Consider the following 24,900-nt stretch of genomic DNA (forward strand, 5'->3'; position numbering starts at 1 on the left):
GGTGGCCTGCTCCATTCCTATAGTTGGGTTCAGAGGGAGTGTTGGGTCCCAACAATTCCTCCCCCCTTAGCATTGACCCTGCCCTCAAGGTCTAGGTTTGGAAACCTCTCATTCAGCCTAAGATAAGGTTCCCAAGTGGCATCATCTGGAGGAAGCCCAACCCATTCTACCTTGGCTTCTGGCACAACCTGACCACCTCGTCGAACCCAATGGAAATCTACAATTCTGATAGGCTCCGTGTCAATGTCCCCTTCTTCAGTGAATTGGGGTAAGTTGGGTGAGACAGGTGGTATGATTTCCCACTGCCTTCTTAAGAAGTGAGATGTGAAACACTGGATGAAGCTTTGAGGTTGCAGGGTGGTCCAACCGATAAGCAACAAGGCCCACTCTCTCCAGAACCTTATAAGGCCCATAATACCTGGGTGCTAGCTTGTGCCAAGCCCGTCTTACTATTGAGATCTGGCGGTAAGGTTGGAGCTTGAGGTAAATGAAGTCACCCACCTGAAATTCTAATGGGCGGTGGTGAGTGTCATAGCGGGCCTTCATTCGCTGTTGGGCTTTTGTCAAGTTGGACTTAAGCAATCTAAGAATCTCGTCTCTCGCAAGTAGACGGGTCTCTACTTCTGCCACCTTGGATGACCCATATTTATAAGGTAATATGGGAGGAGGTTCTCTGCCATATAGAGCTTTGAAGGGTGTCCTTCCAGCAGCCGAGTGATAAGTTGAATTGTACTAGTATTCTGCCCACAGAAGCCAGTGAGCCCACTGTCGAGGCTTTTCCCCTATGAAACATCTAAGGTAGGCTTCCAAGCAACGATTCAGAACTTCAGTCTGCCCATCAGTCTGCGGGTGATAACTCGTGGAGGGGTGCAGTTGGATTCCTTGCAACTGAAAATATTCCTTCCAGAATGAACTCAAGAAAGCAGGGTCCCGATCTGAGACAATGGATCTTGGGGTTCCATGCAGCTTGGCGACGTCCCGGATGAAAATGTCAGCCACCATTGCTGCGGTTTAAGGGTGAGGTAATGCAGAGAAATGGCTGTACTTGGTGAGACGGTCAACCACTACCATGATAACCTCCTTTCCTGCAAAACGAGGAAGACCCATGATGAAGTCCATGGAAAGGTCTTCCCACACTTGATTTGGAATCTTGAGAGGTTGTAGAAGGCCAACGGGAGACTGTAACGAGTATTTCTGCTATGGGCAGGTTTGTCATTCGGATACATATTGTAATACATCCTTACGCATTCCTACCCAATCACAGTGGCTGCTGAGCCTCTTTAGGTCCGTAGCACCCCTGAGTGCCCTCCCAAGGCGGAGTCATGAAACAACCTTAGCACTTCAGCTTTGTGGGCCGAATTTTGTGCAACAACAAACCGACCCCTAAAGAAAAGATCAGGCCCCACAACTTGGTAACTAGCAACCGCGTCCGCTTATCTCTAATGACCTGCAACTGCGGATCAGACCTGGCTTCTTGCTGTATAGCTTCAAACAAAGGGAAACTGGCTTGAGAGCAGGTCAGATGGGCTAACTCTTCTACTCATGACAAGGCATTAGCTACTCTGTTTGCGGGCCCCGGCTTATATTCTATGAGGTAGTCAAAGCCCATCAGTTTACTAAGCCATCTTTGTTGCTCCGGGGTGTGCACCCTTTGCTTTGCTATGTATTTCAAACTTTGTTGGTCTGTCCTAATAACAAATTGGCATCCCATTAGGTATGCACGCCACTTTTGTACTGCCATTACCACAACCATCATTTCTTTGACATAAGTGGATTGACTTTGGTGAGCTGCTGAGAGAGCCTTGTTGAAATAAGCAATAGGCTGCCCTTTCTGCATCAAGTCGGCCCCTACTCCTACACCCAACGCATCACATTCTATTTCAAAGGGCTGAGAGAAGTCTGGAAGAGTGAGGACTGGAGGGCTAGAAACTGCTGTCTTCAAGTCTTCAAAAGCCCGTTGGGCTTTATCAGTCCAACTGAAGGAATGCTTCTTTAATAGACGTGTTAGAGGGGCGGCCATAAGCCCATACCCCTTAATGAAGCGCCTATAATATCCGGTAAGCCCAAGAAAGCCCCGCAGAGACTTTACAGTAGTGGGCTTGGGCCACTTCTAGATGGCGTCTACCTTTTCTGGGTCTGCCATGACCCGACTTGCTGCAACCACATGGCCTAAGTACTGAATTTATCCTTGTCCAAAGGAACACTTTGTCATTTTGGCATGTAATTGGCGCCCCTTTAGAGTTGTGAGTGAGTTTCAGATGTTCCATATGTGTGTCCCAATCCCTGCTGTACACCAGAATATCATCGAAAAACACCAGAATAAATCGCCTTAGAAATGGCCTAAAGATGTCATTCATGAGGGCCTGAAAGGTGGAGGGGGCGTTGGTGAGTTCAAAAGGCATAGCCAAAAACTCATAATGGCCATCGTGGGTCCTAAAGGCCGTCTTGTGGATGTCAGCCTGGTGGATCCGAATCTGATGATACCCGGACCGCGGGTCTAATTTGGAGAACACTCGTGCCTCTCCAAAAAGCTAAGGAGTTGAACATCAGGAAACTCTTAATTGAAGGGGATTCAGAGGTGGTGATAGGGTGGCTGCTTAAAGATCACAATGGCTTATGGAAGTACAATAATGAGAGGAGGAAATTCAAGTGGCTGGTGTGGGAGATGGAAGTTAAGATACGTTGGGTTAAAAGATTGGCTAATTCCCTAGTTGACGGTTTAGCTAAACAAGGGGCAGAAAGGGATTCACTTTTTTGGGCCAAGCCGTAACTTTAGTGTGTTTTCTTTCTTTTCTCTTTCTTTTTTCCTTTTCTTGAGGTTCTTTGTTGCACTTGGAAGATAAGTGTGCTTGTCTTCCTTTTGTAAATCTTCTATTGATGAATTAATGAAAGTGTTATTGATAAAAAAAAAAAAAAAAAGAACACTCGTGCCTCTCCTAACTCATCCAGTAGTTCGTCCATGAGGGGTATAGGAAACATGTCCTTCACAGTAATCTGATTCAAGGCTCGGTAATCTACGCAAAAGTGCCAACTACCATTCTTCTTCTTCACTAAGAGTACAGGAGATGAAAAAGGGCTGGTGCTGGTCTGTATATGCCCTTTTTCCAATAGTTCTCTCACTGCCTTCTCAATTTCCAGCTTCTGAAAGTAAGGGTATCTATATGGCCTCACATTGGCCGGATTAGAACCGGGTAAGAGAGGTATCTGATGATCACGAGCCCGAGGTGGAGGTAATTGGTTCAGCTCCTTGAATACATCGCCAAACTGATCGAGTATCGATCGTAAGGCCTTGTGTTGGGCTTCTGTGGGGTGAACATAGCCCTGGTTGTCCAGAATTGGGACTGTGGGCTGAATGCCTAAGTGTCACGGGGATAATCGTTGGGGCCTCGTGCGGCGCTCGAAATGGGCGAGTAAGCCTACGAAACAAAGCAAACACACACACAAAGGCAACAAGATGCACACGAATTTGCAAAAGGGCTATTTGTATTGCATTAATCAGTGGTAAGCACAAGCACACAGTACAGTGTCAAGGGGATCTCGTGCTTAACCTTTACACGCTTATGAGCTCACTCGACTACCTACCTCCCCTCAAAGAGTACGTTAAGCTTTTGGGGGAGTGACAATATGAAACATCAAAATGATGGAAAAGCATACTAAGTAATTACAATTACGCCATTGGCGGTCCCCCTTACAAAATACAAGCAAAGCCCACCCATGACACACATGTTGACACCATGAAAGCACGTGGTTGGCACTCGAATGGCTCACTGTAGGTGCTTGATGGCGCGACGAAGGAGTCACCTGTGACATTCTCCCCCACTCAATTCGATCTACGTCCTCGGAGATCGGCTTCGGCTGGTCGCTTATAGTCACTGTTGCGGAAGGAGGGTTCTTCTGCTGCTCCCCAAACTGGCTGTCGTCCAAGGCCGAGGTGTATATTTTGGTGGCATGGCCGGGTTGGCTCATTCTGTTGGGGTTTCCTATGGCTAAGTCCTTTCCTGGCAGCCTCAAGGTATGTTAGTGGCTGGTCCTGTTTGGCTAAGGGGTAGGTTTGGGCCAGGTAAGGATCAAAATGGTGTTTTGGATTATTAAGGTGTGGATTCCCATGCATTTTTCCCCAAGGGTATCTCACAGGGCTACTACGGGAACTAGTCTTAGGGATGATGTGAATGTGGTCCCTAGATGGCTTGGGTGGTACTCGCTCTCCCCGGTGGTTGTGGTAGTAGATGTGGGCAAGGTTTGACACGGCCTTGGGTCTTCTTCTGTTGGGCCCACCAGTTGCAGGCACTTGCGGCTTCTGCTGCGAAGTCGACTTCTGCTGATGTGGTTGGCATTGAAACTGATGTTGCTGCTGGTGTTGACTTGGGCGCTGACATTGGTGTTGGCGCTGAAAATGGAACTGTCTTGGGGGTGACTTCTTCCTGGTGACGACTTCCCAACCGGTTCCAGTGTCGATGTGAGGTACTTGACAGGGGTTCTTCCTTGTTGACGCCGAGCTGTCTTCATGGTTGATAGTTTCTTGGTACAACAGCAAGGCTGAAAGCTGCTTCCCAAGTATCTGCAAGGCTGATGAGACAGGAACCATGCAAGGGGAGTGTTCGTCCAGAATAAGCAAACTGTTGATGTGTGGCATAAGTGCTGCTTCCGCCTGCTTGAGGAACTCCACTCCAAGAACCACCTGAAAATCATCCAAGGGAACCACAGATAGATTGATGGGTCCTTTCCATGGTCCCACTCGGAGTTCTACTCCACGGGCCGTGCCTTCTACTGCCTTGGCCCCAGAGTTGACAGCCTTGACCCACCCAGCTTGTTTGGTGGTGGTCAAGCCGAGTTGCTTTGCCTCCGCAAGCGAAATGAAGTTATGGGTGGCCCCAGTGTCCACCAAGGCTTGGGTCGGCCTCCCGCCGAGGGTGATGTCTACATAACTCAGCCCCTTGTGGGCTTTGGTGGGCCGCTTTGATGTGGCCTCTTTCTTGACCATGGCATTGATGAGTTGGAGGGCGCCTACTCTGAGCGCCGCTGTGGGTTTCTCCTCATCGCTCTCTTCACTATCACTGAGTTTGGCGATGAGGGCAGTTATTTTCTTTCGGGTTGGACAGTCACTCGTCCAATGCTTCCCGTTGCAAAGGTAACACGGCGTAGGAGGTCTCCTAGAGGATTGGTGGCCCTGGTAGCTTGGGCCTCCTTGTGGTTTCTTCCCTTGTTGGTAAGTGTAGGGCTTGTCCGCGGGCACTGGCTTCTCCTTTGTAGGGGTTGATTGTGGATCTCCCCCACTCAAACTCCTGGTACTTGGGCTGGATGGTCTTTGCACATCTTCCTTAGGTGTTCTCAGATCAACAAGCTGTTCAGCTATGGCCATGGCGGTGGCAAGGTCCTCAACCCCACGTCACTGGAGTTCGAGCTCAGCCCATGGTCTGAGACCGTCCATAAAATTGAACAGAAGATCCTTGTCTGACATGTCAGTGATCTCCAGCGTCAAGGCCGAAAACTCCTTGACATAGTCATGTAGTGATTCTTGATGTCTGAGATTCTTCATTCTTCGGCGCGCCAAGTACTCCACATTTTCTGGGTAGAACTGCCGCTTGATCTCACGCTTGAATCCAACCCAAGTGTCGATGGTACGGGTTCCACGTTCAATGTCTTGGCAACACCTACACCACCATAACATTGCAATATCAGTCAAATACATAGCAGCTGTACGTACCTGAGTTTGGTTGTCAATGATGCCAGTGGCAGAGAAATATTGCTCCAATTGCCACAAGAAGTTGTCAAGCTCCCTAGCATCCCGAGCACCCGAGTAAGGTGTTGGCTCTCGGATCTTGATGTTCATGGAAGCTAGGGTGGAGGGAGTGCTTGGTGTGTTGGCCACTGCCCTCTTTAGGAGAGTCATCTCATCTCTCATCTCATCCAATTGCGCTTGGAATCTGTCTAGCAAGCCCTGTAGGCTGCTTTGGGAAGGCCCAGCTCCCGAATTTTGTATGGTGGTGTGCATGTCTCTGAAGGCACCATCGAAACGTCCTTCTAGTTCCACCATTGCATTCTCAACCGTCTCTAGGCTGAGGTGGAGTTCATCAACCCGATCTCGGGTTTCTCCCACTGTCACCTCGCAACGTAGGAGGCGCATGTCCACGGTAGCTAGTTGGTCGACTGATTTGTCGCGCTTGCTAGCTTTGGTTGTACGCCCCTTTGGGGCTTGTGTCTTGGTAGGTTCGTCAAGTGGAGCTTCGTCAGTGTCGTGGCCTTGAATCCGCCCATGTGGTGTGTCATCGGAAACGCCCCGATTGCTCTTCATTGGGTTGATGTAGGGACGAAGACGGTCCAGAGTATTTGTAGGAGCATCTGCTCTGATACCAACTGTCACGGGGATAATCGTTGGGGCCCCGTGCGACGCTCGAAATGGGCGAGTAAGCCTACGAAACAAAGCAAACACACACACAAAGGCAACAAGATGGCACACGAATTAGCAAAAGGGCTATTTGTATTGCATTAATCAGTGGTAAGCACAAGCACACAGTACAGTGTCGAGGGGATCTCGTGCTTAACCTTTACACGCTTATGAGCTCACTCGACTACCTACCTCCCCTCAAAGAGTACGTTAAGCTTTTGGGGGAGTGACAATATGAAACATCAAAATGATGGAAAAGCATACTAAGTAATTACAATTACGCCATTGGCGGTCCCCCTTACAAAATACAAGCAAAGCCCACCCATGACACACATGTTGACACCATGAAAGCACGTGGTTGGCACTCGAATGGCTCACTGTAGGTGCTTGATGGCGCGATGAAGGAGTCACCTGTGACATAAGTGCATAAATATGGGTTGACCAGCATCCTTGGAGGCCCGTATCATGGAGGATAAAGTGTCATGTGGACTAGGGGGCTGCACCCCTTGTAAATGACAAGACTGGCCATCCTGGTGAAAATCCATTGTCATTTTGGCCCAATCACATATAGCAGGGCCCAGGCCATGCAACCAATGAATCTCCAAAATATTATCAGCCCCCGAGAAATCCAATGGGTGGAGATCAACCACAAAATTATGGCCCTGTATGAGGATTTTTTCCTTCTTACATACACCATTACATGACATCTGACTCCCGTTAGCCACATGGATTGAAAAGAGAGGAGTGGATTGTATGGTCATACCTAGCTGCTTAGCCAAACAGCAAGTGATGAAATTCAGGGTAGAGCCACTGTCAATCAAAATCATCACGGTCCGGCCCACCAATCTTCCTTCTACGCGCATGGACTGAAGAGAGTTGAGGCCCATGAGGGTGTAAGGAGATCTCGGCCCCGTCAAGTTCTGGTCCGTCTAGAATCAGTTCATAGTCATTTAAGTGCTCTGGGTCTGTCTCTTCCGTCTCTTCCTCTGTCTGTAGGAGAAACACCAGCTGGACCCGGCATTTATGGCCCGGTCCAAACTTATCATCACAGTTATAACAAAGGCCTTTCTCGCGTCGGGCTTGCATCTTAGCCCATGAGAGACGTTTGAAGGGCATAGTGGGCCAGGGCAATATGGGCTTCTGATGATCCCCAACTGGTTTCATGGGCTGCTGATCGACCCGTGGAGGAGTCCTCAAATTTGGGTAGGTCGGTTTTCTAGCTCTACGAAGGTTGTCGATTCTTTCTTCTTGCAGGCGAGCCAATCCCACCGCAGCCATGACAGTTGCCGGACAGAGAGCCCTCACCTCCAGACGGATATCCTCTCTGAGACCTCCCACAAAACATCCTACTAAGGCTTTCTCCGGCCAGTTGTGTACCCTGGTTGCCATCCGCTTGAACTCGAGCTGGTACTCTGCTACCGTTCCAGTCTGCTTCAACCGGGTGATCAACTCGTCATAGTCCACGAATGCCGTCGGCCCAAAGCGGATGCACAAAGCTTCGGTGAACTCCGCCCAAGTTACCTGGGGATGATTCTGGCGATACCACTAGAGCCATAGAATCGTGCCTCCTTCTAGATGAATGGAGGCGATGGAGACATGCTGGTGTACGGGAGTTTCGTGGTATTCGAAATATCTTTCTGCTCGGAAGATCCAAGGAATGGGATCTCCACCGGAATAGTTGGGAAAGTTGATCTTAGTGACTTTTCCGGTGGGGTAATACCCTGTTCTTTGGCTATTGGAAGCAGAGGCTTCCGCTCCTGCTAGGTGACTGGTCTCGCCGGACTGTTGTTGAGAGACGAAGCTGGAGACGACCACTTTGAGTTCCTTGAGTTTGTTCAACACCTTGGTGGAATCTAACCTCAAGCTGGTTGACCCTTTCATCCACGGTAGTGGAACGTGTTTGTGGCATCGTGAAGCCTGGGATTTGGATAGCCTGGCTCTGATACCAATCTGATGAGTTACCACTCACCTCGGAAGCCCCTTCGAGGGTGGCTTAACCTCTTGATACAGAAGATGGGAGGGAAAGGGGAAAGGTAGGAAGAAGATGACTCAAAGAGAGAGATGAAAGGGATATTCATTCACGCCACTTATTGCATGATCAGGGCCTTATATAGCTGGCTTACATGTATGCAATCATGGATAGTATCTTCTGGTGGCAGTGTAACTAACTCTGGGAGGCTCTGCCGCGTGTCACACTAGCCTCTTTGTCTTCTAGTGAAATGCTGTTCGGTGGTGGCCTGCTCCATTCCTATAGTTGGGTTCGGAGGGAGTGTTTGGGTCCCAACAAAATGTTGATTGTCCAAGTATAAGAAACATGTCAGAAATGTTGGAAATATCAAATGAAAATATTGTAAAAATTACAGTCATGGTGGAAACATTGTGGTATATGCAAAATATGGAATGATATTTCATGAAATGATAAAAGAAGCATAGGTACACATTTTTAAATTATTATCTTGTCCCAAATCACTAAACAAAGCTAAGAAGCTAAGGTTACAGACCAAAGAATACGTTCTGAAGTTGCCCTGTAAACCTTCATGATAGAATGAATTTAAGCAAAATTTAAACTCATAGAAAATGTAAATGGTTGTAATAGATCGATCAAATAATCTATTACACAAATAAAAACTAGTATTAAACTTCATGTTTGAAATGAATATTGAGCTAGCTCAAAGTGGTAATCATGTAAGTTAGGTGGGCAATAACAATGTTACTCCACATATCTACAATAGTCACTAACTTATGTTATATTACTATCTTTTGTACTCCACATACTGGGAACATGTCGATTCCAGTAAAATTTCATGTTGCTACCCATGGAAGTGGAAATGGAAATATGCCGTGGAAACTATCTGTTGTACTCCAGATAGTGTTGGTAGCGTTCATTGGGGAATATGTCAATTCTAGTAAAATTTCGTGTTGCTACCTATGGAAATGGAAATGTCATGGAAATCTTAGGGAAATTAGGGACATTTTAAACCATGCTAGGGGGATTACAAAGTTGAAGTGTATGCCAATTCTTTCATTTGTGTCTTGTGACATAAAAACTTCATCCTTCTGTCATTAGTTTGTTGCAGTTCAGCTGATAGTGTACTTGTGGTCTACTGCTATTTACCCTAACAAAACCCCCATCCACCCCGCAAAATGAAAATAAAAAAGAAAAATGGAAAAGAAAAAAAGAGTTATAAAAGAGAGAAAAGGGAACAATAGCCTGAGAATTTCATGCTATATACAAGCCTATCCCATGATTTAACGATCGATATGCCATTGAACAGAATGGAATGACAAGAAAGAATTCATGTAACTGACCCCATATTTGTTGAAAACAAGGCTTAGATGATGATGATGATACAAGCACACAAGTTTATCCCATTTTGTATGATTCTTAACCCAAGTGAACCTTATGAGGTTGGTTGGCTTTACCAGTTAAATGTTGACGTAAATTGTAAAACAATTAAAACAGAAGTGAAGAATAGTTGACTCTCTCTCTCTCTCTCCCTCCCTCCCTCCCTCCCTTCCCTTGTGTATGTGTGCATGCGTGTACGTGTGAGCATAATAGGAACTCCTTGCAACAACTCTTTCTTTTCTGTGGAAAGAGGGGGGGGGGGGAGGAATGTGGATATATGTTTAAGAGCATCTTTGATTTGGACCATCTAGGAAGAGAGGAATGCAAGAATTTTTCATGAGAAGGAAAGAAGCAAGGAAATGGTGAAAGAATGTCTCTCTTGAGCATTAGTGAAAATCTCCTTTGTGGGAAGTGGGGGACAAATAGGGAAATTTGAAACCAAAGCAGCACATGAACTGAGCCAAGCTGAATTTTGAATTCCGTTGAGAAGTATAAGAAAGCCTACTACTTGTTCTTTTAAAGGATGTGTTTATATATCTGCATATTTCTGACCATTCTTTTTCCCAGGATACCTGAGTATACCCTTGTTAATTTTGTTCTGTTTTATGTGTGTGATCTGTTCCTTGTATCAGCGGTTCTTCTTCAAATCACAAGTTATTGCTACCAACAAATTCAAGATTGAGAAGTGTGAGGATTATGTCTGGGTAACCAAAGATGAATTATTGGAGTATTTTCCAGAGCAAGCAGGCTTTCTTAACCAGATGATAATCAGCTGAATTTTCTTCCTTATTAAGTTCTCCTTAGGTTTCCAGGCCTCAGTATTTGAGTTTTGAACTTTGAAGCTTTTCTTCATGTTCAAGTAACCAACATGGATTCCATACAGTGACAAAATTTGAGTTGTAATGCAAATCACAAGAAAAAAGAGAAAAAAGAAGAAAGAGTTGTGAGCGTGTCACGAGGAACCAGAAATCTGAGTATTCTATTGAATGTTCCTTTTGTGGCTCAGGGACATAAGTTGCTGATCGGGAAACTATGCATTTTTGTAGAATAAAATTTCCGTGCTTGGTGGCATATTATTCTTTTGCAGCTCCACAGTACGGTTCTGATTTCCATGCCATCTCATCATTGATATCCTTTTGTTCTTTCTTCTTGGTACTGAAATATTGAATCATTGTGATTAAATTAGGAGCCAAAATGACTGAGGTAAAATTATTATATTATTGTGGTTATTTTTTTTTTGGTAGGATCATTGTGGTTCATTTAGGAGTCTATAAGACTAGCGAGTAGTATGTATCTAGAAAATTGCCATGCTGACTTGGTTTTATTGGTCGGAAGTTTCTCAATGAAACCGAGTCCGAGATATAGAAATGGTGACTTTACTGAGGTTTAACACAAATCTATAACATGTATGTGCATCTTAACGATCTCATCCCGTGCACCTTTGCTGATAAAAAAAAAAGACATCTCATCCCGTGCAAAAGTAGAAAGAAATTCTGAAGTTTTTGAAAACGTATGGAAGGGAACAGATAAGACACTTTCTCCACTTATCAAAAATTTCAGGCTCCATTTTACTCGAAAAGATGGCTTAGCATTGTATATCAACACTTATAAAAAGGTTGCATATTAACATTCATATCAAGGTCTTCAACACAGTACGGCCGGGGAGTCTGCCACACGGCCAGGGATACGGTTAAGGGTGTCAATGGACCAGCTTTGGACTGGTTTTCATCCGGTCCAAAATCAATTTGAACGGATTGAATGGACCAACAAGACATTGGATTGGACCAATCTGATCCAAATTATTTATTAGATTGGATTGGACCTGATCCGTCCTTGGTAAATTTATATTGGATTGAGCTAGTAAATTTATATTAGATTCAATATAAATTAAAACGAATTTAAACAGATTCTAGACATTGAATTGAATCGATCCAAAATGGTCTAAAATATTGATTGGACCCCCCTACTTCCAAACTCACGAGCAACCACATGATTGTCCTTTCAGAGAGAGAGATGACGTCAAGCTTCACTGCCATTTCTTTGTAAGTGATGGACAGGATCCTTTTCTTCATTTACACGCAAGACAGAAAGGTTATGGCTCCACAACAATCTCCATCATTTGTTTTAACTTCATGGTAAATTTAATACGAGTCCTACGATTGCAAAGCCTACCTCGAACACATGCGACGACATATTTTCAAATGACCATGTTTTTAAAACCGACCGGTGACCGAATCGGTCAGGGTCCGGTTATAGGGTCGAACGGTCCGACCGTTTAAACCAAACGCTTGGCTCATTTTGACACAAAAAAAAACAATTAAAACCATTCGAACAGTTCAAACAATTAACTACCCAATTCAGCATTCACTGACCAAAGTCAATAATTTTGAGAAAAAATTCAATTTTTAGGAAAAACGAAACCGATCAAATGACCAATTTCCAATTTTTCCGGGCCGGCCATCCGGTCCTATCTGGTTTTGAAAACCATGCAAATGACACTAGATTTCGTAATTGACGAAATAGTTAACAATATGATGATATGCATTTAAGCAAAATGGTTTTATACTTTAATTGGAATGAAGTGCCACTCATTCATTCTATAAAGTATAAACAAAAAAGATGTAGCGGTAGCAGACATGCAAAAACAAACTGAAAACCTACCAGACATCAAAAAGTCGTAAAACCAACCAACCCTCATGAAATCAAATTCCATTCTCACCGTCCTCACGACCATTTGCAGCTATACATTGAGAATATCTTCTTAGGATTAAAATCATACAAGTATGATAGAGATATTTTCAATATATGACACAATGGCTGTGAGAACAGTGTAAATACAGTCTTGTGAGGACTGTGCATTCAAGTTCAAAGTGCACATATGATGAAAAGATAAGAGGTCCACTTAATTTACCAGTTTCTGCATGTGTTGGAACCTCTGTTCTCTGGCTGAAGTGGAGCTGCTTAATTTATATATATAGTTAACATAATTAACATATATAGATTGATAAATGATCCAGACGTCAAGTTGTGACGTTGTAATTTGTAAAAGGCTAAAAAGCTACTAACTTTGGTGGACGGGGCCTACTAAATTGAGAATTGAAGATGAGGATGGTTTATCAAATTAATGCAAGGGAACTGTCACAATTAACTTACAAGTTACACTGCTTTGATGATCAAGTTTGGCTCGGCCTCGGCGTGGGCTAGCATAGTAACTATGAAGATACTTGATACCATGAGTCTATGACCAATTAAGCTTAATTAAATAGGCCATTGATCGTTCTCACACTTGTATTAAGTACCATTTTTTATTTTTTGAAAATGGTATTAAGTACCATTGAATAACTGGGTTGGGCCCATGGTTTAACATGGTTATCCCATGCTTCATTTGATCTTAAGTATAATTTCCTAACAAATCATTACGCTGTTTGGTTTAATAGAAAATAAGGGAGAAACAAAAAGTTGAGGGAAAGTTTTTAGTAGAAGTTGAGGGAACACCCAATCTCCACCAGTCCACAATTTGTTTTAAGAGAAGAAAAAAGATGCGTGTTACCATTGAATTGGTCTGTCTCTAGAAAATTAGTTAAAGTTTTTGTGTTTTCTTTTTTTTTTTTTTTCTATAGATACTGAAGGAAAATATATGTTGTACATGAAGCTTAATTTACTATTATGAAAATTAAATATCCTTTTAGAAAGTAAGTTCTGAAAGGAATTTAGATTTTCTAGGCAATTCATCAAAGTAACAAGTGACATTTACACTCAGCGTTTTCGATCCGCGGTTGACCCGGCCGGTTGAACCGTTTGAACTGTCACTTGACCAAGATTTCAGGTCCAGTTCAGTGAATACCCATTTGATCCGGTCACTGGGTCGTGGGTTGCACACTCAATGTATGCAAGCTTTCGGAGGTCATAACTTTGCATTCCGATGTCCGATTGGGTAACTTTTCAAGATTTATGCGTTGGCCCACTATTTTCACAAAAAAAAACCCTTCTTTGGTTTTAAATTGCAATTTTTAATATTTTTTATAAATAAAAAATAAAAAATTGAGTTAAAAATATAAATTAAATATAAAAATACATATGACATATCTAAAACATATTTATACATTACTTATTGATAAAATATATTTATACATATATACACATATATACATATGTATATATAACCTGTGACCGGAGGCAAAACGGTTCGGCCTCTGAATTGGTTTTTAAGGCATTGTTTACACTAATATATATTAATATTATTTTAGCTAGATTTGTCTTAATTTAGTCAATAGTTTTATGTTGAGAGGACCCGTATGTACGTTTTCTGTTCAAAATGTGCTAACATAGATTTGGGTTCTTTTGCTCTTATTTCTATTTAAAAGTATTATTAATTAAAAGATAAAAGAAAAACCAGTTGTTAATTAATTAATAATTAAAGCTTATCGTAATGCCCCCAGAAAAATTAGATCAAAGAATAAAAGAACAGATAATATAGGATTCTTCTTCTTCTTCATTCTTCAGAGACTAAGTAGGGCCCCAAAAGCTTGCCTATGGTGGCAAAATAACTAAAGTGGTTCAGAGTAACCCCTATCCCCTTCAATTATAAAAAGCTAAGAGTAAGATCTCTTTATCATCTTTATCTTTTAATAAGATCTCATTTTGTAGTACTTTCCTAAGCTTTCTGTTTCTATATATCTTATTTTCTACCAACCCAAAAACAGTCTAATATTCAAATGTAAAACAAACAGGAGGAAGAAAAATTAAAAAGAATTAATGCTCTGTCTTTATATTATATTTATGGTTGAAACTTGATTTTCTAGTCACATTGTCTGATGGATAAATAAGAAAGATAAAAATGAAAAAAATATATTTTTACCTCTGTGAAAGGTAGAAAAACATCGTAATGGGCACAAGTAGTGATCCTAGAGAAAGATGAAATTAAAAAAAAAAAAAAGAAATTGAGGCTACATTCACCTAAATTAATTTAGAAGTAATTTATTTTCATATGATATTAATTATTTCAGGTTTAATTAATCAATAGATGAAGACCAATGTCAATGTTGCAAAAGTAAGTGATGCTAAGGGTGTCAATGGACCGGCTTTGAATTGAATTGGATCCTGTCTAGTCCAAAATCAGTTTGGATGGATTGAACGAACCAACATATATTAGATTGGACCAATTCAGTCCAAAATATTTATTAGATTGGATTGGACCTGGTCCGTCCATAACAAATTTATATTGGATTAGATTGGATTAAGCCAATATGTGGTCCATTGATATAAGACACAAATTAATATATGTGTCAATGGACCAGGTTTGGATTACAACTAATTTAAATCAAAATAAATTTAAACAAATTGAATGGTCCAAACATTGAATTAGACCCATTTAAATTGGTCCAAAACATTCATTAAGTTGAATTGGAACTGTTCCATTTATAATAGACACATATTGGACTGGATCGGATTGGACCAAATGCAAATCTAATTGACATCCTAAGTAATGCATAAGGGTAAACAATTAATCCATCAGAAGCGCCAATTACAGCAAATTAAATGCAAAATCACCTCCAGTTCAGCCACCAGCCCTGTAAACACGGATTGGATTCTTGCTTTAAAAAGATATTATAATCGCGATGTATGATATCATAGATTCCCAAGTGGCCGCTAGCTAACAGAGAATCATGACTCCGGGATGACCCCCTTTTTACTCCTGCACTTTCTGCATTCAGTGTGAATGACAAAATTTTCTCTTGTGTTACTGAGTGGACGTGTTACGTGTAGGGTAAATTAAGGAAAATTAAAGATGCACACTGCACCCAGAATATTCATATATAAATTGGAAAGATAAGATAATTAAGAGATAAACATTAAAGAAAATGAAAAGGGTTCTACTCATCTCATCATCGGAATGAAGTAAGAGAGTTGGGTTCACGGAGTTTTCAATGAGGAGAATAATCCAACCAAGCTCAAGCTGGTCTGCCAGCTGCAAAACCCAGGTTGCTTTTGGCTGTATCTGTGGAGCCGTCTGTGATCTGTGATCTGTAAACTGTGAACTGTGAACCGTGAAGGTGAAGCTTTTGCTGCCGCGTTGCCTTATCATGGACCTGACTTTTACCACTGCTTACATCTGTACATGTATTTTCTCTTTGTCTTGGCCGTCGACTGTCCAGCAGCAGCTCCTCTGGATCTCTTTCCTCCCTTTGACAACTCTTCATAGATATTATATATATAAATATATTCTGTTTCTCAGTGGGAATCGGAGGTCATTAAAGAGATTGCTGGGTTATTGAAAGCTCGGAATGTGAGGCAGCTGCTGCAACTCTTTTTTTTTTTTTTGAGAGGGGCAGAGAGAGAAATTAAGAGGCAGAAAGTTAAGGGAGATGAAACAGTCGGAGCTTAATTATAAGATAGATAGAATCGATTATGCTTGCTCTTGGACTTGGAGTCGTGCACCTTTCCCTCTGTCACCAGTAAGTTTCACTGCTTCATCTCTTTAATTTCCTACCTGTAACTCGATCTACTCTGGCTAGCTGCTATAATTTGTTTGTGAAGAAGATAAACATAATTAACAACATTATATACCTTGAGCTAACTATTAGCTAGCTAGCCACAAGGTATCCTGTGGTATCACTCATTAGCATCTTATAATAACATTATGAATTCATTAATAAATATTGTTATTAACTTGAAAATAGGCATAATTAGTGCAGTGATAATAATGAATTCTCTTCTGAAGAAGTGTTGTTGCACTTAATTTGCAGGTTTCATGCCAACATCTCTATCTGAAAAAAGTGTAGTATTAGTGGTGCAATTGATCTGCCTGGCTCCCTGAGTGCCATCTAAGGAGACTGTGTCAATAGTGTTTGACACTCTTCCTAGTTGGCATCAGGGGAGTCATGCAGATTGCAGACCCAGTAATTAATTAAATACAGGCCCACAATTTTCAGGTGACTTTGTTTCTTCATCCCCAACTTCTAATTATACATTATATATGTCTTCTTTGATACTATGAAGATTAGAATTAATTCAGGCCTCAGAGAAGAATGATGTATGCTTATTTTTATTTCTATATATATGGAATTGTTGATATATAGTATTTCAAACTTGCAGTTTATTCTTCTTCTAGATCTGCCGTAATCATCTAGCTATCAAACCAAATCATATTATTCAATTTTCTTTAAAACTAATGTTTTTGAATCGCCGTTGATCCGGACGGTGATTCCGGTACCGGCCGGCCGGTAAGTATATATATATGGGTCCCCCATTCCCCAATTTTATGGAACGGTGCATGCATCTAATGAGGACTCATGGCAAGCCAGCGATCGATGGATCACGGTGTGGTGTGGATAAGATAAAAAGACTTGAAAGATGGAAATGGGCGTATCGGATACATAGAGCAGGTACGTACAAATGTACTTATGCTCATAAATACCAACTTGATTTGATGGTATGGAATGACGTTTTTAAGTTTGGTTTTTACAGGAATAATTCATGAGTGGTCACACTCACACAACTAATCAAGTGTTCACTGATGACCAAGTAATAATTTGTTCTTTCATCTTCATGCGATTTGTTTATGCAGTTAAATATGCTTTAGTTGTTCATTTATTGTATCATATATAGTTTCTTTGGAGCCCAAGCGATCCACATATATATATACATATAGACGAGGTCAATTAATTTATGGCATGTTTGTTTGTTTTGAAGTTTGATATTTAAGAGTGTAATAATTATATTAAGAGGTATATTGGTATCGGTGAATTTTTATTCTCTTAACTTGAATGTAGAGAATATTGTTTTGAATTTTGAATTATGAATTTTAAAAATTACCAAATATCCATTTTGATCTCATATATGAGAGTTTTTGATTGTTTTTTTTTAGAGTATTATTGAAAAACAAAAAGTTGTATGATTGCACTTTAAGGGATAAGAGATAAGAGGAAACAAACAACTATTTTTCTTTTAAAGTTAAAAGATTCATCTTAAGAGATAAGAGTTAAGAGGAAACAACATGCCCTTAATTGAATATGCATCTATGCTTTGATAGTAGCGAAGAATATATCCTTGGGTAGTTGGGCTTGTGGTCTGCAAAAAATTAATTAAGCAACAGGTGTAGCTCATGACTTCTAGTTATGGCCTTTAAAAATAAATAATCCGATGATGTTGTAATAGTTCATATTATTTATTTGGTGTTTCTGAGGCTGGTCAATTTATTCCACATTTAATTACATGTCTAAGAGTCTATCTATCAATATCTATTCTAGAAAAAAAAAAGTGAGGAGGCTGGAGTTGTCATGTTTAACTCAAGTGGGATGGGCTAGATGTAGTCTTGTAGATGGCCTCCATCACATTATTCTTAATTAGTTTGCATGGTAACATTGCCATTTTTAGACCGACCACGTATTGAATTTGAATGGATACTGCTGCCATGCTCCCATATGTATAAGATTGAAAAACAAAGGCTGGTTCACGAGAATAGGGATTTGGAATGGGAATCAGAATGGATTCAACCGTTTGGTTGGATAGAATTGGAATCCCATTCTTATTCTTACTGGAATGGCATTTCCATTTAATGGAATGAGAATTCCCATTCCAATGGGCATAGAATCTTATTATTGTTGATTCCAATTTTCAATTCCCATTATTGTTTGAACTAAACAGACTATGAGAATAGACATTATGATTCCAAAGGATTTTGATTCTGACTACAACCCAAATAGACCCTAATAGTCTAAACTCTATGCATGACCACACACAATAAGCACAACCTTTACACACACTCAAACAAAATTTTAAGGTCATGTTCCTTTTTCAATAAGTTATTTGTTCGGATAAGTGCATTTATCTTGGTAAGTGTTCTTGAATGCAGTTACTCATATTCTTTTATTTTCCAAGTAAACAACAAAAGTCATTATTAAAAAAATCAATTTTATCACATCAACTTTCTCACCTATCAAAATAAAGAAAAAAACCCAAAGAAGTAAAGTAAAACTAGACTAAACCAGTACACTGAACAACCAAACACTACTGTGCCAATCGAATAAGGTAAAGTAAGTAGATGGCCCAGTCAATGTGAAGGAATATAATGAATGGTACTGAATACTGATCATATCGTACTCATGCATTTGCATGATTCGTTTGCCACATATTTGGCCTATTGCTTTCTCGTTTAGTGATGTCATTACATCTTATTTCTTATTAATTGTAAATTATTTCTTTAAATTATTATTACAACTAATTAATCTGAAACTGATGACATGTCTCAACACTTTAATCAATTCTCATTAGCTTACTACAAATTACGTATTAAGTACAAACATTCTATCGCATGTTGAGACACAATAAATTCATTCACTCAAGTTTACATTACTCATCATCGATCAGATAGCTACTGAACCATGCCAAGTATACCAATTAATTATATATTAATGGAACAGCTGCTGCTACAAATGAATTTATATTGTAAGTTTATGCAACATTAATTTACTCTTGTGTCATTACTCAATACTAGCTATTAGATATGAATGACTTATTATTACCTAAGCCATATGTGAACAATTTAACCATCTCATAATTGTAAATAAAATAGAAATTCAATTAACCAATATACGACTTAATTAGTTCCGACTCACATCACATTGAATTACAAGTATAAGAAAAGAAAATTTAACTAGAAGTTTGGGCTCACTTCACATGCTTTTTATTTACTTGGGAAGATAGTAGTTGCACATAGGGGACTAACATTTTATGTATAGTAATGGCATTTTTTTAATCCTAGGGAGACTAATGAATAAAACGTAGAAATCAAAAGTCTAGAAAATCAACTAACAAAAGCAAATTAATTAAAATCTTTTTTATAATTCATTTGTCCCATGTTAGTAGTATGGGATGCTAATGTGAGATATTTCATATCAATAGTATGGGATGCTGTTGTAGGGTATACATGTGTTTGGGTTCTTTCCCTTTAACATTTAACTTTTAGGGGTGAGTTCTCCTGAGGCATATAACAAATGGTATCAGAGCCTATATTATGCCTTTCAGTTGCAATCGTGTGGCATAAGTGGTGATGTCGGTATTGTAGTATTAGGCCGAGACTAGGTGGACTAGTGCAAAATCAGTCTGCATGGGCGCCAGGACTACTGTGGAGCGTGGTGGAATATTGCGATCCATTTGTCCCATATTGATAATATGGGATGCTGTTATGGGGTATATATATATATATGTTTGGGTTTGGGTTCCCTCCCTCTTAACAACTAGATTTTAGGGGTAAATTCTCCTGATACACATAACAAATCCCAAACGCTTTGACGAGGAGCCATGCAATCAGTCCGGCGCTTGGTTTCCTTCACGATGACTATGATTGTAGACGACGTCGTATCTCAGCCCAGCCACTATGTTCTTGCATTCTTCTAGCATCTACCTGTTGACCTGGCATCTCTACGTAGTTTGGCTTGTTCGTTTTAGAGCTTCAATAATTATTCTTGAGTCTCCTTCGGTGACGAACTTCTTTGGATTTAACTAATCGATTAACCTGTGAACTTCTAGAACTCCTCTCATTTTCGCGATAATGCATGAAAGAATTATGTTCTCAACCGAACCTGCTTTGAATACTAAAGTTGCCGCAGGTGGCTTCTCGCGATGCATCCAAAGGAATCTTTTATTCGATTTCATGTGGGAAGGGGGCTCCATTTGACTTAAATAGATTTCTTTTCCATATCCTTAATTTGATAAAACCATCACTTTTTAGACTTCAATTTATTCCTTACAATTTTTAGTGCTTTATTAACTCTAGGTCTAGGGGCCCAATCGATGAAGCTTATCTTCTCCCAGAAAACAGAAACAAAAAAAAAAAAAAAAAAATCAACCAACTTGTTTACATGTTTCATCTCACCGTCCTGGGCTCTAACTAGGGTGCCGACTTGGCTTTCAATTATCCTCCAAATCTGGGTTGCTATTGGGTAGTTAAGTAGGATATGGATCTCATCCTCACTCCTCCTTTGGAGTCTCTCTGGTTAGAGCTCAGTACTGGTGAGATAATATTTCGGATATGGACATGAACTATAGCCAGTGGTTCCGCAGATGTAAATGCAATTTTGCATTTGCACTGATAAAATGTGAAGCAGTTAGTGAGTGACCCTAGTTTGACAATACCACCCTAAAAAAGCAGAAATTATGATCACGTTGGAGATGAGGATTGTTCATGTGGAAGCTTGCTTTCTAAATAAGCTACTGGTAAAATTAAGGCCCAGTTGGAGGTTGGCACGCACAACATCCGAATCCAAAATACCGCATGGTCCCTTTGGGCTATGGTTTTCAAACCGCCATTCATCCCGATGTTTGGATTGTTTGGCCTTAAAACTTTCCAGTCAATCGGTTCTGTTTCACAATCTTATAAAAAACCATTGGTTTGGTCGACAACCCACTAACCCTAGTGGTCAAACCATTGACTTGTTTAACCTGAAAAACAGTTTTAGCCATTTTTTTTATTTTAAGTATTTTTTCTTATTTTTTTAAATTGCAATGGATCGATTGTTAAGACCAGATTTCATCAATAGGGGTGGCAACGAGCCGGGATTTTCATGAGCTGCTCGAGGTCGGCTTGTGAAAAGCTCAATTCGGCTTGGTTTCAATCGAGCTTGAGCTCAAGCTTGAGCCCAGTTCATTGGCTAGATTATTAAACGAGCTTGTAAGGCTCGCGAGCCAACTCGAATATATATATATATATAGATAGATAGATAGATAGAATAAAATTATAAAAAATAATATATAATAAAAATATTATAATTAATAGTTATTATGATTCTTAAAATTTTAAATACCAAATAAAAAGTACTTATATATATTTATTTTTATAAAGTATTTATATATATAATAAAATTATAAAAAATAATATATAATAAAAATATTATAATTATTAATTATTATGATTCTTAAATTTTTAAATATCAAATAAAAAGTATTTATATATATATATTTATTTATTTTTATAAAATATTTTTTCTCAAAATCGAGCTTGAGCCGAGCCAAACTTGAACTTATGAATTTTTTACTCAAGCCGAGCTCGAACTCAAGGTTCAGGCTTGAACAGAGCTCAAGCTCGAGCTTGAGCCTAGTACTATTCGACTCGACTCGAGTTGAATCCACCCCTAGTCATCAAACCTATATAACACCACCTACTAAATTGGACATTAATTAGATGTGCACTCAGGATTTCTTACTCACTTTTCCTACCCACTCTCTACCCACCGTGAATTGGAGCCATACATCTCTATTATGATGTGTGGCTGCAATAGCTGCCTGTGTGGCCGCAATTCACGGGAGGTAGAAAGTGGGTAGGAAAAGTGAGTAAGAAATCTGAACTCTTAGATGTGCCTGTATGCAGTATGCTGTACATATATTCTCAAGTCTTGAGTCTTGACCATAAATAATTATGTTGCACTGGGTGGGCCTTCAGTCGTCTAAGGTCTGGGGATTTCGGACCAAACTTGTAATTATGCATCTGATTTAATTAGCTACTTTAAGCATTGTTTATTGGCCAAGCTATTGAGTTTAAATGGAAAAATTTTCTTTTCTGTACCATATAATGAAAGGGTTATAATAGCTTTCATTTTTATAAAGTTCAACTTCCTGCAACAATTACTGTGTTAATTTGTTTTAGAAACTAGAAAGTAATGAAAAGAAATTGTGTTATGTTGGTGGTCCAGTAGTGTTGAAATAGTTAGATAATACCAAGGCAAAATAAGTGTAGTCTGTGGTCTTTGTGGACTGTTGTGTGGTCTCTATTTACTTTTCCATCAATTCCCTCTTGTCGGCTCATTAACGATCTAATGAAATTTAGAGTTTTGAACAATAACGATAGCTGTAGTAGTCGAGTTCATATCTCCGCCCCACAACGCCTCACAGCACATTCCTGCCGTGTATTAGGAACATCTCCTGATGATAGTACTATAATCATCGGGAGATGTTCAATATGCTGTGGGGCGGTCCCTTGTGGGGTGGAGATGTGATCTCGTTGTAGTTGATATTGTGGTGTGGGAGTTGTAACGTCATCAATCGTCTCAATCAAGCAGAATCAGACAAGCTTATTGTGTTCCTCCCTGAATTACATTTTTTTTTTTCAAAAAAAAGAGGAAGCAGCTTCATATATTACTTGATAGTTAAGTTAGTTAATTAACTAACTTAAGCCTAGTAAGAAACAATACCAGTGCAGCTGCTTCTCAGAGTCACTATATATGTAAATTTCTTGATCAGTTAAGGTGGAAGCTGCTTCGAGACCTGCTATTAGTGCCCTTATCTCTGAGTCATAGCTTGAGACTGCCCAGCATGGCTTGCCTTCAGCAATGGTTTCACCTGTAGTTCGTTTGAAGATGAAGTTTCTTCCTTCAGTTCCTGTTAAAGGATCAAAAGAGCCATCAACCTGTAGTTCATTCTGCATGATCAAGCTAGGAGGTGCAGCAATACATATATTGCTGATATGAGGGAAGATATCTTGCTGGTAGCTTTGTAAGCAATTCAGCAGATTGAGAGGGCTCATCAAAAGTTTTTTGAACACTAAGTTGTTGCGAGCCTTCCATATCAGATATAGTGTTGTGCCGACTGTACAGAAAAGTGAGGAAGTCGTGGAGGGATTTGAAAATCTTTTTACCACAGTTAACCAACCCTGGATAATTTCATGAGGAGATTTTACTTTGATTTTGTCTGGATTAAGACCCGAATGGTTATGAAGCCAAACTGCCCTCGCGTATGGACATGTAAAGAAAAGATGTTGCATTGTTTCTGTGGTTTGCTTACAGAAGGAGCAGATTTGTTCTTCTGGTTGCAGCCACACAGTGCACTTGTCTTCTGTTAAAATCCCTTCCCATAGGAATTTTCACATGAAAATTTTTATTCTAGGAAGGAGATTTTGCAACCAAAGAAATTTCCAGTCGAAGAAAGATGATGATCCTGATGCCAAGGATTCTGTCAGATATCTGTACATTGAGCTCACAGTGAAATTCCCTTTTGGGGCTTTATCCATATAGGGACATCAGAATCCAAGGAAAGATTCGGGTTTAATTCCTTAACATGTGGGATATGGCTGGCATCTAGGCTCTCTTCTAGAAGTTGCAGATTCCATGTGCCATCTATGTTTAACAGATCTGCGACTTTAAGATCCATGTATTGTGAAAATCCATTTATGTTTGGCATTAGAGTTCCACTTGAGGTAATCCTCTACGAAGATGAAAATATTCAAAAGAAGCTTATCCTCCTATTTTAATGGAGTAGGTGGGGGTAGAGATGCATTGAGGTGGGGGAGGGGGGCTAGCACGTCCCCACAAATCAATCAATCAAAGGAGATTACAATGACTAAGAGGGAAACAAAACCACTCTCATAAGAATGAGCCTCTTTTACAAGTTAGTTAGCTATTTGGTTTGTTAGACACTGTAGGCCCTTAGCTCCAATCATATTGATGTACATTATATCATTTATTGTAAATGAATAAAGTGCATAATTGATTTAAGTTATATTGGTGTGTTTCTGTGTAATACCCTTAAATTGGACACTTGTGAGGTTTGTGTTAGTTTAGAATCTTCACAGTCGTAGGATATATCTGGGGAGATTTATCATGCCAAGGCTAACATTGATGTGCCATCAAGTTGGTTGGGATGATTTGTCTCAGCTGCCAGGGTGAGACCTGAGGTACATGCAGTGTGTGTTTTCTTGAAATCCTGAATCAGACCAAATTTTAGTATTGCCCTGGACCTTGGAGATAGATGAGCAAAACTGGAATGCTACACCTGACCCCTAGACTCAATTATGGTAGTTCACTAGGTGTCAGATTGGACTGTCTTTGATATGCCAATCAGTGAGATCCTTAGAGGTGGTAAAAACCTGGGTATATTGGGACAATTCGAGAATTCACTTGAGTGGGTGATCATAGTGATAGGATCAGCCCCTTTGTCAGACAAAGTGAATGATCAGGGAATGCACTCTCTCTGATGGAAACCTAAACTACCAGTAATGGATTTCGAATGTGTTTGAAATTTGTTTTGCAAAATATATATATGGTTTCAAATTGCTTGCAAAAGGTTTTAATTCTCAGGATCCATGTAAGTAGAGAGTGCAACACTATACCTTGCAACTGAGGGAGAGGTCCTCTCTTGTTGATCAGTGTTTGATCATTAAGGGCTGAGAGGTTAAGTG

The 24,900-nt window shown here is 40.3% G+C and overlaps 1 protein-coding gene and 1 long non-coding RNA gene across 2 annotated transcripts in view; both read left to right on the top strand.

The window, feature by feature from the left end:
- The window catches only part of LOC148874969 (uncharacterized), a 31,153-nt gene extending 20,351 nt beyond the window's left edge, over positions 1–10,802 (top strand). Inside the window, exon 6 of the mRNA XM_088963939.1 lies at positions 10,364–10,802. Within this exon, the coding sequence (XP_088820065.1) occupies positions 10,364–10,507 (144 nt within the window). The 3' untranslated portion in view covers positions 10,508–10,802. The remainder of the gene's footprint in view (positions 1–10,363) is intronic.
- A 4,776-nt stretch (positions 10,803–15,578) lies between these two features.
- LOC148874970 (uncharacterized) lies at positions 15,579–17,550 on the top strand. The gene is made up of 5 exons (XR_016105511.1): positions 15,579–15,851; positions 15,967–16,186; positions 16,478–16,663; positions 16,827–17,116; positions 17,199–17,550. It is a non-coding gene; the product is annotated as an uncharacterized LOC148874970 (long non-coding RNA).
- The last annotated feature ends 7,350 nt before the right edge of the window (positions 17,551–24,900 follow it).

This window comes from Nelumbo lutea, chromosome 1 (assembly GCF_056320005.1).
Source record: "Nelumbo lutea isolate HS-2025 chromosome 1, American lotus-T2T, whole genome shotgun sequence".
Taxonomy (NCBI): domain Eukaryota; kingdom Viridiplantae; phylum Streptophyta; class Magnoliopsida; order Proteales; family Nelumbonaceae; genus Nelumbo; species Nelumbo lutea.